This window comes from Ascidia mentula, chromosome 2 (assembly GCF_947561715.1).
Source record: "Ascidia mentula chromosome 2, kaAscMent1.1, whole genome shotgun sequence".
NCBI lineage: Eukaryota > Metazoa > Chordata > Ascidiacea > Phlebobranchia > Ascidiidae > Ascidia > Ascidia mentula.
The window spans coordinates 10,860,137-10,877,673 of record NC_138567.1 but is presented as its reverse complement, the minus strand read 5'-3'; the positions used below and the strand labels follow the sequence as shown (position 1 = coordinate 10,877,673).

Genomic DNA, 17,537 nt, shown 5'->3' with positions numbered 1-17,537 from the left:
ACCCGTAAGAGCTTGCTGTTGTTTATTGTTTTCGTCGAGATTGGATGAGGTTATTGTGGTTCGCCAGGTCAGAACGCCTGTGACTCAAGACATACCGCGGTTTGCTTACCTTTGGCTTTCTATATCCGATTGCCTAATGTTACAGCCAGTTCGGTAAAAAACACCACATTAAAAGACGTCTAACCAAACACTTAGCGACATGTAACATATCGAAATAGTAGGTAGGCTATGTGCACTATTGAAAATTTATTTCAGCTAACCAGAATTATGAAGTGTACCATGAAAGTGCAATTGGAATCCAATTAAATAATAATAAGGGATATTGAATCCTGTACCCAGTAAAGAAATGAATTTGCTTTACGGTTATAAACTGTCACTTTAGTTTTAGCCTACAAATCACACCAGCAGTCAGCCTTATGAGTGCGACCAGCAGCGCGATTTATTCTCAACAGAATAGCAATTACTTTTTTTTGCAAGATTCGAAAGTTTTTGCGCTGGATAATTTCCCGACTGGTTGAAAACCAAGACCGACTGAAAAATATTGCGGACAAAGCAGCATTTCTGTATAAAAATATCGAAAATTTTATTTAAACTAAAACTAGAATTACTTGTCTTTTAAAATAAGGGACTTGCCCCCACCGCATTATTTCAGATAGTGGGGACATAGTATGATTTATTGTCGCCCGAAAATCCATAATTTTGAATGTTTGGTGTTTCCCCTCGATTAGTAAGGTCGCTTATTTCGTCGGATCAATGAAAATTTGAAAGAAACATGTCCATAGCTCAGGGTGTCTGCAAAAGTTTTTGTGCTTCCGAAACAAGAACATAACATATATAACTGAGTGTGGCGTAACAATCAAATAATAGCAAAATCATTGCGTAACAAAACAACGCAACCCATGATAGCAAGGAAAACAAAACGACCCCTCTCAGTTACTGGTAACCTGTGTGCATTGAATTTTAAGCACTTTAAACGCAAGAAAACTTGGGAAAAGTGCCTCCTTATGTTATTTTATTGTTAGGTCATTTTGTTGCAACAGAAAGTGCATGCAGCAACACGAAAGCAAACATCTTGCCCTGTTTCTCGTTGCAATACTTGGACCCCGGACTAACGTGACGAATAATGCAATAATTTCGTGTTTGTTGGGTTTTGTTGACAATTAGACACTTCCGAAACAAAAAAATCTTCTAAAAAACTAGCACAATTGCTTTCTTTGTGTCTTAATTGTCCCCACCCAATAATTCACACGGTTCTCCTCCACTGAGAATGAAACATCAACTTTTTGTTAAAATTCGCGTGTGTGGAGCGTATAGTGCTTAGTGGCCTTTCATACAAACGTTTCCAGCACGTTCACGCACGCACGGAACAGGCAGTTAACCGCAGGCAATGCATATATTGACACAGACCCAAACACAAACTGAACAGCCTGCGTACACCGAACCTCCTTCCAAGTTATCGGGCAGGCAACATCAGTTATCGCTTCACGTGTGTTTGGTGTTAGCTTAGTTGGAAATAAATCAGGACGTGTTGAATGCAGATGTATTGGGTTTTTCATGCTTGCAGGAGTCGAGTTGTCGCTAAGCTTTTTTGTTCTCCTTGGAATTGTATTTTATATTTTTTCTTTTGGTCGAAACTTTTTTCCACACGTATAACAAACTTACAACAGTGAAATTCCTACTTAGCTAGAAAAAGTGTCGAAAGAACGAAGACACTTCCACAGAAATGATTAAAACCAGGCTTGTTTACCAGACGGTTCGTTTTCAATTCTCCGGAACCAGTCGCTGCCATTGTTTGATTTGGTGATTGTACACCCGTGAGAGGCAAACACAGGGCAATCTCATCAGTACTATGTTTTAATGGTTGCGTCCGTGGCATCTTTCTTCAAATTTTTACATGTGACCTATAAAATGTCACTGTTGGTGATGATTATTTTGAGTTATATATATTTCTGCTATAAGATGATTGACAGAAATATATCTAAGAAAAGATTAAAATTGTTAACATTGTTGTAGTCAGGCGAGAAAAAAAAATCTGTGTAGAATAAATTCTTTCCTGCATTTGTGGATATGAATTGGATCAAAATCCTATTCGGCGCAGTCCTCTTTTGCGCATGTGCACAGGGAATAAAAGAGGTGGACGAATATCACCCCCAAATATCCGGAGGACATCATCACCAAACTCGCCTAAAACCACATTCGTTTCCGAGTTCCGAGAACGTGGAGAAAACAGAAGGGTTTTTGGAATCACTCAACAGCGATGACATCCATCACCCGCCTATTGACTCCAAAGCAAAATCGTCGAATAGAGCAGTGAACTGTAAGTTGGAGTATATTTATACGGCATAAAGTAAGGCCAAACCAGTAGCCAAAACTGCAGTTTCCGCGAGCTCCTATTGGTCTGTCACACGGTTGGTTGTTATTGGTGTAAAATAATATAAAATCGTTGTTGTGAAACGGAAGAGCAAAAAGGCCCGTTGTAATACCCCGTGACACTAAACTTAATAGTTATTGTGATAATTATTGTTCTACTATTTTAACTTGAGCTTTTGACAAACTCTTTGACGCCTTTGACAATTTTATTTCGTGAGCCTCTAACCTACACAAAGCAACGGACGTACTGTGGCCTACTGCACACAAATTACCTGGCAGAATTTACTGTAATAAACGACCACATGAAAGAACCAACTCTTCAGTGCAAGTACAAACTTTTCTTCTCAGCGGAAGAAGAACAACCGAACTTCTGGAAAAGCAAGGCCGAAAAGGAGTTGGAAAGAGCACTTACGCTTGAAAAACGGAACAACAATGTGGCAAAAAACGTCATCATCTTTCTGGGTGACGGTATGGGCGTACCAAGTATCACAATGGGACGAATTCTGCACGGGCAGCTTAATGGCGAAGACGGGGAGAGTTCCACACTCACTATGGACGACTTTCTCCACTCCGGTTTGGCAAAGGTACTGGGTGGTTTGATTTGGAACAACTTTATTTGTCAGTAAGACTGCATATACTTATGTTTACAAGTGTCGTCGTTGGTGGATAATAAGAAACTGATTGTATGTAACTTTCGAGCCATGTTGTACGATTTAGCCTACTTACCTCAGTTAAACATATCTCCATTACATGCTCTTGATTTGTAGGCACGTATTTAAGACCGTCGTTTTATCAAAGTGGTTTACTTGAAATTATGCATCTTATTTAGGCATGCTTAACTGCGTTAACCACAAGTAGACTAAATCTGTAGGACTTAATGCACGAGTTTAAGACCACCGTTTTAAAATCCTCGTCATCGTTCTGAGAATGAATTACACCTAAAATTTATCTATGTTTGTAGAAGGGTATATGTATAGGTTAATCGCTGAAGTGCTATCTGGCTGTTTGCATAAACATCAAGCACCGCCAGGCGCTATCACGAAAGTGTACCATTATCAAACATAGAACCACTTGCACCTTACCCTCATCAGTTTACGTCTTACCGACGCCAATGCGATGAACTATTGCCATCATGAGTTGGCAAAAAATAGTGTACAGAGGCGCAATATGAAAAGACATTTCGGAAAAGAGTTCACTGTCGTTTTTGTTCGGGTAAAACAAATAATGTGTGATTGTGTGCTCGTCCATCCACTGATCAGCCACATTTTATTGTTTCGTACCCAACGGAAAACACTTAAAACCGGTTTCAACATTATTCAGTAGCGACAAGATTAATCCATGGAAATTTTTTTTCGATTTCAGACCTACAACATTGACCACCAGGTGGCAGACTCTGCTGGGACCGCCACCGCTTTCATGACGGGGGTGAAGACCGACCTCGGCGTCCTCGGAATCAACGCTGGTGTGATCCCGGCAAACTGTGAGTCTGGAAAGGGGAATGAAGTCACGTCAGTACTGAAGGATTCACACGACGAAGGTAGAAATACGTTTGTTTAGTTTTAGTAAAAATGAATAATGTATACAATTACATAACTAAAACCTATTATGCTCTATTGGGCTAATAAGACTGTATCAATTAATCAAAAGGTTTTCGTCTCTAAAATCAATCGAATAATTTACATTAAATGGTTTACAACACTGATACCTAAAATTTAAGGCTGTATACCAAGTTTAACGTGGCCAGCTAATTTACAAAAACATTTCTAGGTCATTTATTTTTTATTTTACTACCAAAGAAGCATCCGAATTTGTGAAAATACTAAAAACGCACTTACTGATTTGTTACAAACGGCAAAAAGTATAAAATGTTTATCAAGAAATTACATTTGGCGCCGTGTTGCCGGCATAGCTGGCCTTTAAGATAGAGAAAATATTATTGGCTCCACTTTGCTTATCTTATGATTATTGTGACACGGGGCCTGACGGCACTAATGGTTAAGCTTTGCTTGGCCATATAGTGTTTGCACCTTGTTTTCTCCGTAAGGTTGCACCTAGTTTGGTGCCCAACGGATGACGGTGATTGTATAGTCACCGCAAAGTGGAAGTCTTTGCTTGGCCGTTTGGTCAGCAAAGTCCGTCTGAAAGTCACACCAGCTGCACTGATGAAACCTTTTAGGTCGAAACAGTGGCCATCTGTCTGCTGCTTTACACAAGAAAATATTTATTCGACCACAAACAAATATAACTAAAAAAAAACACCACGTGATGAATTTTTGTAGGAAAAGCGGCAGGAGTAGTTACCACCACACGGCTAAATCACGCAACTCCAGCGTCAGCATACGCCCACTCCGCGTACAGATATTGGTATGGGGATGGGGATCTTACTGAAGAGGCCAAAATAAACGGATGCAAGGACATTGCATATCAACTGTACGAACACCTTCCAGAGATCGAGGTAGAAATAGTTGCATATAATACATACAAGTAATATTAGGATGCAAATGCAAAAATTTCTCTTGCACTCTTTAGACACCAGGCAAGACGTACCATTGGGATTTGCAAAATCTATTTGAGAGTGCTAAATAATAAATGAGAATGTAATAAGATGTAACATATCTGAAACTATCGGTCAATGACAGTTTACCTGTCAGTGACGACAGTCTTCCTTGGGCATCAGTGCAGACATTTGTGAATGGAACAATACAAACTTTAAACTGATAAAATTAATAAACCGATGAAATTAGGACGTGGTTGAATATCAGAATACGTTTGCTTTTCAGGTGGCAATGGGAGGCGGCAGAAGATATTTCAGGCCAGAAGGCACGGTTGACGAAACATCGACCAATTATTACCGAGAGGACGGACAGGATCTTATAACCAAATGGCAAAACAATATGGAAGACATGGGTAAAAATGCTGCCTACGTATGGAATAAACAGCAGCTGGATGCAGTCAACACAGCGGACGTCGATCACCTCTGGGGTAAGGTTGTAATTCTGATTGGAGAGCGCCCCATCAACATTTAAGCACGCGCACCATTGCTTGCAATTCGCCAATAAAATTTATCAAATGAGGCCTTCCAACTGCAATAAAACAGCCATCGCTCTTTGCTGGAGAATAGGCTAATAATATTTGCTTTGTGGGTACATGGCGTTGCATTATGATGGTTTAAGCAATTCTTACAGCGTGCAATATTAGTTTGTCAAAATAAGGCACTGAACAAAGGATGTGAATAAGCTAAATATAACTCTTTCTGTCATTTGCCGTTTCATCGTCTGAAAGAGCGGCATTGTGCAACGACATTTATCACAATTATGGCTGAAAGAGCGGTATTGTACTCTTTGGGGTATAGGAAAGCATTTAACAAAGCCTAGCCTTTGCGTTTCCACCAGGTTAAACCTACAGACCATGCAAAAATACACACAAGTTGATTTGTATCGCGTTTTTCAAGGCATGTTTGCATCTGCTGATATGAGTTACGACGCTGAAAGGAATCCTGACGAGGAACCGAGCATCGCAGAGATGGTTGCCAAGGCAATTGAGGTCTTGCAGAAAAACCCAAATGGATTCTTTCTGCTGGTGGAGGGTGGCAGAATAGGTAGGGCCAATATTTAATTCCTCAAGAAACACAGCAATGTTAAAAACAAACAGTGGTTATCCTTTTCGTGGCCCTTTACTTATCCATAAAAACACAAATGGTAAGAAAGTCCAGCCAGACAAAACTCCTTTTTGATTAGTTTATATGTAACACTATCAGCTTGTGGCCGACAAGAGGGCCATAGGCTACCGTTTGGAAAACCTTTGTAGAATTTGTATTCTTGGTGTGCATTATTCTTTTTGACCAACAGCCTAGGGATGTTCATTTACCTTTGACTTAATTCTTCGTTAATTTTAGACCACGCTCACCATGGATCCAGCGCTTACAAAGCCCTGCATGACCTTGTCGCTTTCGACAATGCGGTCAAGCGTGCCGTAGAAATGACGTCGGATGATGACACATTAATTATCGTCACTGCTGACCATGGGCACACAGTCACTCTCGGAGGGTATGCGGACAGGGGAAACCCCATATTTGGTTAGTTTGCGTGGACTTTGTTGCCTGAACCACGCGTAAAGATATTTACTTCAATGTTAGGACTTGCTCCGGATAATGGAATTGACAACAAGTCGTACACGACGATTCTGTATGGAAACGGTGAAGGATTTCAGCGTTCGGACATCACAAATTACACTGTGCCGATGGTGCGAGAAAGTCCCACCCTCGAACAGACTAGTAAGTATTACTCACAAATTTAAAACATTTTTTTTTCGAAGACGTCTTATTTGGTAAATTTGATTATCAGCACGTTATTTTTAAAACTTAACACATGAATGTTTTTCAAATTTGAAAAAAAAATGCAAATTTATTTCGAACGTTTGAGTCTCATCAGTGCGGTTTGTAAACTATACCCTTCGTTGAGACCCAGAAGGGCGAAAAAGTGTGCACTATTTGTAGCTCGTTTATCGTGATTTACTCTTACTTTCTTGGTCGCATTGAAGATTCCTCCCCTTCTGTTCTCAGGCGACATAGAATATCTGCAGCAGAGTGGGGTTCCCAAAAGTTCAGAAACACACGGTGGAGAGGACGTAGCAATCTTTGCCAGAGGCCCCATGTCCCATCTCTTCCACTCCGTTCACCAGCAGAGCTACCTCGCCCACGTCATGAGGTGAGTTAGCAATGACAACTTTCCACAAGAGGTTAAAAATCGAAACTTTGCAGACTACTGATTTGGCCGATATTTATTGCACAAGTTTTCAATGATGAACTCAAACACGCACGATGGAATAAATTTTCATAAAATTGCAGCTGATTTGACAGCTGTTAAAAAGCTGATATTTTCCCCTTTACGGCTTCTCAATAAAAACAAGTTGTATTTTCATGGTCTTCGGTTTCGAAGTTACTCGTTCGTTACCATGACAACATACTAGTTAAAAATGGCCATCTTTTCTATTTTCTATGTTCAAGGTACGCTTCATGTGTTGGCTCCAACAAGGCGCACTGCGACGGAAGGACAGATCCAATCGTCGATGACGTCACCTTTCTTGGTTACACGCTTACGAAAGGGGAATCGGAATCAGCGTTGTACGCCCTTTTCGCCTTGGAGCTGGTTTTTGCGCTTTGTGTTCTCGGTGGGTTAATCGCTCTGAAAAAGTAGCGAATTCGGTGGAATACCTCTTTGTTGAAGCACTACAGAGATGGACATTTTTAGTTTTGTAATTCTTTTAATTTGCGCCCGCTGCATGTCGATTTGTGTTCACGCAAGAACGATTTCACAATCTACAATTTTATGCATTTTGTAGAGATATAACCATCACTGTACGTTTCGCGCACGATTCAAATAAAAACATCTTGCAGCACCACGTCAAAAGCAAAATGTAGCGGAACATTTGTTTCAAGGATATACGGAAACAGCAAATTGGATACAAAAATATTCACAAGAAGGAACTGAACTGGATGAATGCAGTAATACTGACGGTGGATCTGTACCAGACCAACAAAAAATATCAACATTAACTCAGAAAGCGCACACCTTTAACTGAAACCACATATCATAAATCAGATGTTCACATATTTCCGCAAAAAGTCGAGACAGTAAAGAGCATAATATACAACAAACCGGCAAGACCAACAGAAAAAAAACAAAAATTTATTTATAATTCACGAATACACAACGAACAAGAAAATAAAAAAGGAATTATGGTTGTTTAACTTTTATTCCATCGGGGCTAAATATAAGTAGATGCGAGCTTTTGCAAATTCTACATCTTTCGAAGGCGCAATACTTCATTTTATACATTCGTCCAAACAGAGAGGACTTCGTCATCAACCCACCAAAAACTCATCCGAATATCGACGTTTTTATCCGGGTGAATTAACGTCACACTCACGTGATCTGTTTGCGTCGTAGTTCGACTTGAAAGCGCTGCGTGCGCATGGACTGTCGCAACCCTTCTTCCTGCAGTTGCCGGCCTCGGTCAACAAGCTTCTTCGCATCACGATGCGCTTCTTGTGCGTAGAAGTCGAATGCCCGCATTCTCGTGTATGACTGATAGATGCACACAATGTTATGTCAGATTGAATGAAAGAAGGAAAGATTTACAGATAATTTATATTTTTTCCGTAACATGTACTACATATATGTGTGCAGTTATAATTTTACATATATATATCGATTTTTATAAAAATCTGACGTTTTATTTACCGTGTCGTCATACTGGCATCCAAACTCAGCAGTTTCTGACTGTTTGCCGTCAGTTTCCTGAATTTGAACCATTTTGTCCAACAATTCATCTCTCTATGGAATAATAAAAATTGGTTTGCAAAACAAGCACCAAACAGTTTGCCACAGGGAAGCAATAACACCTGTACCTCTTTTCTTAGCCTTTCGTTTTCGATGTACAAGGTGCGGGTGATGGTGTGCTCGTACTCGATTTGACTTATCAAAGTCGTACTTTCTGTGTGAGAAGCGGAAGATGTGGAACTTACTTGGCCTTCTTTTGATTTCAGGAGTCTCTGGATCTGTTGACAGAAATTTTACAAGGAAGTTTCAAGCGTTGTAAGGCTGAAAAAATATGCTTCTTTTCTACCTCAGTTTCGTATTGATCCTTCTGCGCTCTCGCCGCCTCTTTCTGCATGCTAACTTCGTTGCTTAGGAACTCAACCTATAATTCAGTTGGAAAATTAACACAATGCTGAAAAAACTTTAAACCGAATGTCAAAAATATTACTTGTTGTCTGAAGCAATCGGAGGTGGCAGCAGAGAGATCTTGCTCCTTTCCCAGGCTTTCCCGGAGATCCTGATTCTGTAAAACAAATTAAACAATTTTTAAGTTTATAAGTTTTTGTTCGGCAGACAGCAATACGTAACGAGGGTTGCCATACCTTTGCTGAGATTTGTGTTAATTTTTAGTGTTTTAAAAAATACAAATGGGTATAGTTTTCTCATTTAAATGTGCTTATTTTTTTGGGAAATGTGTATATTTAGATATATATGCCGCAATAAAAATGACGTTTTGAAACGAACCACATGGCTAAAAAAGATCAAATTATTGCTTTGCGTCTTTCAAAAAGTCATCATGCCGACGTTATTATCACCAAAATCGAGTTACTGATATAATTATGATTTTATTCAATTCGGAATGAAATTGAGCAGCGCTTATTTTGTGACGCCGGTAGCATTTCTATATATACCTCTTGAGCCAGTCTGAAGTTTTCCTCCTGAAGTTCAGTAACGCTGTCTTCCAACCCTTGCTCCATTATTTCAATTTCTTCCTGCTCAACTACAACCTCCTCCACTATCGCCTCTGAGCTTTGAATGAGTTCGTTCACCTGAGAATAAACTCACAACGTTAAAAATAACATACCACACTGGTAAGCGTTGATGGGCGTCCATATTACACATATGACATTTATAAACGTCTAAACTGGACATTCGTGAACACCTGCGAATTGAAAATGTTTTTACAGTGAATACTTCGTACCTGGTCTGCCAGTTTGGTTTTGTTTTCCTTTGCTTCGTTCAGAGACTCGTTTGCTTTACTTAATTCCTCTTCCAACCGAAGGTTTTCATTTTGCAACTTCTTGCTTTGACGCTTTTCACGAAGCAGCGCCATTGTAGCTTCATGGAGCTGAAACGAAACATATATGACTTTTGTAGTTAAATATTTAAGAAAAGTGCGAACTAAACAGGGCTAGTTGATGAGGGACACTTTATACCACGCTAGCGCCTAACTTGTATTTTTATACCTGCAACTCTAGGTCACTCTTGTCTCGAGTCAAATCTTCGCACTTCTTTCGTAACGAAATATTTTCAGTCTGCATTTGCTCGATCTGTATAAAGAAATTTGTAATTTGACTCGACACTGAAGGCAAAAGAATATTGTATATTTTTGTACCTTATTTTTGAGGTCCAAAATCTTTTCTCTTTCGCGAGAAACCTTTCTTTCCAGTAATTTCAGCTTTTCTTCCAGCTCCGTAATTTGAAGCTGTGCATCTCTTTGAATTAAAGTTAGTTTAAACATCATCATGCCCACACCTTATTTACACAAAAGCTTAAATAAAGTATTTTAAAACCGTTGTCAAAACATTTCCATTCTTTATCGAGATTTAATTGCACGGGGGTTGGCACGCAACATAAACTGTGTAGTTTTTCCTAACCTCCTTTCTTGGTTTAGCAACCTTCTAAGATGGGCGAGCTGCTCCTGGACAGATCCTTGTTCTGTTCGGCCCTGCTCCATATTCTTCTTGAGGCGCTGTACCCGGGATTCTAGAACAGCGATCCTTCGATCTTTTTCATCTCGCTCCTCTCGCGCTTCTGTTAAACCTCGTTGCAGAAGATCGGATCTTTTCTGTATGACAAAGTTTATGTTAAAAGCTTCATGTAAATTCATATATACCCAGTTATAATATTGTTATACGGGCACCATCTGTTCTGAATGCAAATTTTTGAAAGTCAAACCGCCCACGAGCACGAGAAAACGTAAAAATGTCGCTGCTTTGATGCACAGCAGAAGCAAAATAACAGTATTTATCTTCACGTACTGCGACAGTAACTATTGAACATATCATTAACCTACCTTCAGCTTTTCAATTTCACGATCTGCCTTCTGAACATTTTCATTCGAAATTATGCTGCATTGAGCTGACGACGTCACGACCTTTTTAGGTGTCTTGTTTGCTTCGCTCTTTTCCTGGCCAAAATAAGATGCGAATGACTTGTGAGGAGTGTTTCGGCAAGCTGAATTTGTCGACAGGTCTTGTTCGAGCACAGAGTCAATAACAGGTCTTTCCATCTGCTTAACAGGCTTGTGCGGTTGACTTTTTGGCTCGATCTGTTGTGCAACTGAGACAGAAGGCTTGTTTGAGCCAATGGTCATTTTAAATTCCGACACTTGTCGTTCTTTCAAACCGGTTTGATCCGGTTCTGGTCCGCTAAGGCTGCGGCAGTATTTAGGCAATCGGCAGTACCCTGAAACGTGAACTTCGGCATCGGAAGCCAAGGTCGAATCATCACGCGTCTTCCCACTCACAGTACTTTTCCATTCGTTCCTCCACGTCCTTCGATCAAGGCTTCCACCCCGATTGTGTCGATTCGTGGACGGCAAACGACAGTAACCCGACACGTGATGGATGCTGGCATCTTTCGGTGCCTCCACAGTTGTTTTGCTGATGCTTCGTGTTGGTTTTCTTCCTCTCCCTTCACTGTTTGTTTCTTGTTTTTGTGTTTTCTTTTCAGGTGCCCCTGGGCAAGATTTTCGACTCACTGCCACAGGCTTCACCACCAGTCCGTATTGTCTTGGTTTAACTGTGGGTTCAACATTGTTAACGTATATGAACTTAATTTCTGGATTATTCTCTGGGACAAATCGATTTTCCTGATCTTTCGGTGTTCTCTTAATGCTCTTAACCTGTATTGGCTCATAGACGCATCTTTTCCCCTCCTGTGGGTCGTTTTCGGATCCGCTTGACGCTGTTCTGTGACTAAGGAGCTTCTCCTCGTAACCGCTGTCGCCACTGGACGATTTCTTCCTCGGCAGAAAAACCTTCGACTTTCCGTCGACCGGCGTGCTGTCAAACATGGCCCTCATCTGATCAACGTGATTTGGTGTTGTGGAACCGCTTTTGGGTTTTGGGGTAGATGTGCTCATTTTACCGAGTTTGCGCGCCTTGGCTTTCGGAGTACTTGGTTTTAGACCATTCTGGTGAGCGCTGGATACGTGGTGCGGGTTCATTTCTGTGGCGTTGTCAGTCTCGTCAGTTCCGTGAAATTGCATGTCGCCGTCCTTTTCGGTTAAATGCGATTTCGACTCCGCAGGCACCAATTCAAGATCTACACTTTGAACGTTGATTTCAAAAACTGTGACGGATTCTAGGCGCTGCAAATACTTGTCGAGTGTGCCGGCTAGATTCGAAAGTCTTCTCTGCCACTGTAATGACAAAAAGCTGATAAATATAGTTAAAACCACACATCTAGCTTGTATCTTGCCGCCTATACAAATTGATAGGCATAAATTAAAAACAGTTCTGTCCTCTTGCAAAGGCAAATTTGGCTTTCCAGAACATGAAAATTTGTGTTTATGACACTTTGTTGACAGGTTTAAAGTTTTATTGACTTTCAAAGCCTATACCTTATTCATGCAAGTTGGGTCGTTTGGTTTTTTAGATGCGAGTGCTTGGAGTCGACCCAGCGTGCCGTAGGAACGTTCACCTGCATATACAAAGGTTTATGAGACGTAAGTTAACTCAGTTTGTTGCTATTATGATACAAACAGCATATAAAATACCCAATTTGTAGTGATAAATGTGCAATTCCAACTAAATATAACCTTTGGTTGAACTTATGCGACGAATAAAGGGAAGAAAACATTACAACAAACATTTCAATCATAGGTAACTTAAGTAGAATGTGCAAAATATGTGAAAATAGGCATTGTTCAATAAAGTAACATAAATAATTTCCCCTTACCGTTCTCTTCCTGTTGATCCGGATCAAGAAACGATCGCCGGTGTAAGGCATAAGTCGATCGATCCTTGAGATACCGTATGAGGTCAAGCGCTACCGACAGCAAAGTGGCCTTCTCATTCCTTTCGATCCTCTGCAGTTCCTTTACGTCGATAAATGGAAGCGTTAATCGCGAAGTAATATCGTAAATAAATTGAAACGGACAAAATGTGCCCTTGGCTCACCTTCTCTTCTTCAGGGTCACATTCTACGCCCTCTTCGTGCCTCTAAAACGAATATAGGGTTGAATTACATTCCGATTTAGTGTGTATTTCATCGTATACTATAATTTTGGACATGTACTACCCTAACCTAACCTTATGCAATTACCTTTAAGTTTCACACATTTTTTCTCTTTCTAGATTAAACTCTACAACTACTTTTTTAAATTTAAATTAAACTCTTAAACTAATGTTTCTTTTGAGCAGATAGAAAATGAAGAATTTATTTTTATTTTTACAGCAAAATACAAATTTATGGAGCGCTCTACCGCCGTCGGATGTGAAAAAATCTTAATAACGAAACTAATATTTTTTCCAATATACACTTCTAGTTTTCAAAAATTATAGGTACATTAGGTAATTGCAACCGTATTCAATCACTTTATGTCATATTTTTACAATTTGTCTGGCGATGTCCATACGAATAAGGTCATTGAGGTGCAGATCGAGCTCCTCGATGAACATTTGCAGCCACTCCTCGTCGTCCACTTCATCGATCACTCGCGAAACTTCGGCGATATCTTTCAACTGTCAGAATAAACACACCATGACCATAAACACGACGGCGATAGCTTTGTGACGTTTTGGATGTTGTAAACGGTTTAACAACTTGTCAACGCGCGGAAGCATCAGTGCTGTTTATTTTCGACCCTAGTTGATCAATTCGCAAAGGCGGGGTTATTTATTCGATACATTTTTAAAATTTTAGATAACAACATACACTCAATTAATACAAAAGGGGCTTTGAACTGTGGATTTATTGATGGACGTATGTGAGTTATTTCCATGGAACCTGACGTAATGTTAGAGTTACGTGCACGGGATAACCCCACGTGATCTCCTTGGCATGTGACCTCGGGTTTTTATTGTACGTCATAGGCATGTGGTTGACATTTAAATCAGATAAATCAACAATTCTAATATACTCCAAAACTCCTTGTTTTGACCTTATAAGGAGAAATCACATCCGTGCATTGCAACAAACACACACTCTTCACCTCTTTTATACATAGTCTATCGAGACAGTGTAAGGCGGTTTAGCGTAAGAGGCTTAGACGGGTGGAGGTGAGCGTTTCTCAAAGAAGCTAAGCAAAATTCGTGTTTGGCGTAGCCCGGGGCGTATAAGTCGTGCGATCGGAATGTTGAAAATTCGCGCCTGTGACTCGATACTATGTGTTTGGTGCGATAATATTTCCACACAATGATATCACAATTCCAACAATCTCGATTTAATAGATATGGATTTCATCATTATTAAGGTTCGGAAGTAGCAAAAAATATAAAAAAAATAATGACTAAAATATACAGGCAATATGAAACAAAACCATTTTGGGAAACCAAACAAAATCAGCGTTATTGAAATTAACCACGCTTACGCAATGGTTATTTCTGTTTTGTTTAGAAGTATATAGCAACTTATATATAAAAAAACAACGGTTTTTTAAACGACTACAAGCCATTGAGGCTGTTGACGTCATTGTTTTTTCTAACTTGCAACCTTAAAATTTGACCCAGATCGCATGTTTTCGTTTTCACGAGTTACGAAAAGTTACCGATCGGATTTCAAGTTTTCCCCGTTTTGGATATGATCTGAAATTGTGCCTACGTGACGAACGTGCACAGGATCAGGTGTGGCTTCGGGCAATAAGAAACTTTCGTAAACACATCGATCATAGGGGTTTAGGTGTAGCTGGAAGCCATTAGGACGTGCGGTTAGCGGGTAAAAACGTTGTACAATATTTGGAACTGATGTAATATTGGTTTACCTCAAGAAAATTAAAACCACAACCCATTTGAAAACATGCTGAGAGAGGAATTAGGAAGGTATCGGCCATATAAATTTGTTGTATATTCTCTAAATTGGTTCTCCATGCGTTTTGCAAATATTTAAGTGTGCGCGATGTTATTTAAGTGTGCACGATGTTGCGGTCACAACTTCCTGAATTATTCAAGTTTGATTGGTCAGCAACTACAAACTTTCCGAGTGCGTCTTTTTACACGATCCACAGATAAAAAACTTTTTCAACACCAACCTCCCGCATAGCTTCAACCAATTCTCTCGTTAATTTCACATCTTCCTCATCCTCCATAAAACTACATACAGACAAAGGTTCGTTGTTTTGCGTCTCGCCTGAAAATGCAAATTGCAGAATCGTTTGTTTTGTGTAACGACAGACTTTAGTTAAGCTTAAACATGTACACAAATACTTCTCGCCTTATACATAATACTGTCGGATTTACCAGGCACATGACAATCATAAAGTTCTTTTGGAGACTGTCATACTGCCTGTCGTATTACATATTGGTATTTTCTGAACGATTCATAATGAGGAATGTAAATAAGTGCAACAAATCGTGAAGGAATTGAACATGGACGTTTACCTTGATTATCGTTTTCTCTCACAGCTGCAAGTAGGGATGGGGAATAAGAACGGTTTCTTAAATCTCCGTCGGTTGCAGTATGCCTCTGTGCAGGAGAAGGCCGTCTTTGGGCCTCGATTGGATGATTGTTGAAAGGTGATACTGAGCGCTCCGAACCACATTGTTTTCCATTTCGGGACTCGGGACGCAGGGAGTTGTTGAGTGCCAGATTGATGTTGTCACAAGAGGAGATTACACTCCCGGGACTCGGCGTGGAACGACCTGACGACAGTTTATCGTAGTTCGACCCATCGAAGCTGGGATTTGAGAGCTTTGAGCTTCTCGGCAGGGTGTGTGGGCCGCAAGACACGGATCTTGGGCTGTTGCGACCAAGTTTCTTGCGGTTGCTGTGACGTTCCAACGAGTTAGCAGTGGCGTCATCTAACCAAGACCGTCTGGCTGGAGATTTGGCGCGTATCTCGGAAGCGATGTCCTCTTCTCTGCTGCTTACGTCATCCCTGAAGCTGCTTGCGCTTGCCTGGCTTCCTCCTCTGTTCCCGTCGACGACGGCCAGGTTAAGTTTGTAGTACGGGGCTGGCGAGACCGTGACAGCTGACGCCATGTTTACCTCAAGTGAGATTGATTTAGAAAAACACGTTTGCTGTATCAACACTTAATGTTACACGGCACGCAATATAAATAGAACCGATTTCTGTTAAAACGTAAAACATTACAAGATCCAGTGAATTTGGGAGTGGAGAGGTTTTCTATACATGTTCTAGCATATAGCGTAACCTTTGTTATCGTTAATAAATACCCTAAGGTCGTAAATATACCTAATACCCAACCACTAAATACACTCCGTCTGGTGTGTACCTTTGCACGATGAACTTCGCCAGCTTAATGCATAACTAACTAATCAAACCGCGCTTGTCAAAAACTACGCGATTATCCATGTCACTATCAAGAGAAACTGCTCAAGGAGAGTTTGGACGGAACACGGTCTCCGAGACCTCTACGTGAACATACTAAAGCACTGTGTAAACGAGTTTATAGTTCAATAAAAATTGATTCACTCGTAATGGCCCAACAACTTAGGCTTCATATTGATCTGTTTCTTTCACAAGCCAAGCTATACGGCGGCACTTTAACGACTTCGCGAAGCTTTTTTACCGTGGATACCTTGCATGGCTTATTTGATGATCAGACGTTAAATTAAAAATCATCCAGTGGAAAGCAAATGTAACTAATATAGTAAAATAACATGCCATATGTTTAGATCCACGTGTGTGGGTTTGCAGGAAACTCTTATCTTTCTGAAGACACTTTTTGCTGTGACAATGCAAATGTTTGTTCATTTACCAAATTTAACATTAGCATAAGAATAACAACACCGGCTCTTGCAACGCGTAACATGGTTTGGGAACCAGAATCTAAAAACTTCACCTTTCTGTTTTGTATAACATGAATACAAAATAGCTGATCCTGATCGAAAACTTCCCCATGCCGAACCAACACAAATAACGACCTCACACTAGGCAAGCGACGCGCAATAAAGCTGAAAAAACGCTTGATGGTAAACGAGCTATGTGCCTTGGGGCCTGCGGCAATGTTGAAGCTTGTGCATCAGCATACCACTGAGTGGGCCTCGGTCGCGACAGAAATTACCAACTGCAAAAAATCCAGCTGTGACGTGTCGCCGCTGTCAGCTGCTATCAGAAATTACGTATGTCCTTGTTGTATACTCCAGACCGGTCTATGTATAACGCCCACCTTATTTGCTGTTGCGACTGTGATTGAACGTCTTTCGTTCAGCATGACGAAATCAAAGCCTCTGTGTAAGTTTCCGTTACTTTCACAACTACGTCGTCACTATGTCCTGGCTATTGATATGATTTATCCACAAGAATCACATTTTTGCCTTTTTATACACCTTGACGGAAAGGGCCTAAGTGTACAATAGCCGTGTTTGCATAGACTTCCGCTGGTTAGTACGTAGTACGTGAAAACCGACGTTTTGCGCTTATTTTCGCACACTTAACGC

General features: G+C 40.4%; 2 protein-coding genes across 2 annotated transcripts; one reads left to right on the top strand and one right to left on the bottom strand.

The window, feature by feature from the left end:
- Positions 1-2,067: 2,067 nt before the first annotated feature.
- Positions 2,068-7,578, top strand: LOC145890082 (alkaline phosphatase-like). The gene is made up of 10 exons (XM_082981121.1): positions 2,068-2,317; positions 2,719-2,954; positions 3,733-3,907; positions 4,650-4,825; positions 5,151-5,352; positions 5,822-5,968; positions 6,266-6,445; positions 6,506-6,643; positions 6,932-7,076; positions 7,376-7,578. The coding sequence occupies exons 1-10, from the start codon at positions 2,068-2,070 to the stop codon at positions 7,563-7,565; spliced, it is 1,839 nt and encodes a 612-aa protein (XP_082837247.1). The 3' UTR covers positions 7,566-7,578.
- A 47-nt stretch (positions 7,579-7,625) lies between these two features.
- On the bottom strand, positions 7,626-16,201 carry LOC145890554 (uncharacterized). Its single transcript, XM_082981661.1, has 17 exons — positions 15,515-16,201; positions 15,166-15,263; positions 13,532-13,660; positions 13,097-13,138; positions 12,876-13,014; positions 12,538-12,617; positions 10,987-12,336; positions 10,568-10,758; positions 10,306-10,405; positions 10,157-10,240; positions 9,892-10,038; positions 9,602-9,739; positions 9,139-9,213; positions 8,998-9,072; positions 8,780-8,929; positions 8,613-8,705; positions 7,626-8,456 (listed from the first exon to the last, which is right to left on the bottom strand). The coding sequence occupies exons 1-17, from the start codon at positions 16,113-16,115 to the stop codon at positions 8,295-8,297; spliced, it is 3,654 nt and encodes a 1,217-aa protein (XP_082837787.1). The 5' UTR covers positions 16,116-16,201; the 3' UTR covers positions 7,626-8,294.
- Between the last annotated feature and the right edge of the window lie 1,336 nt (positions 16,202-17,537).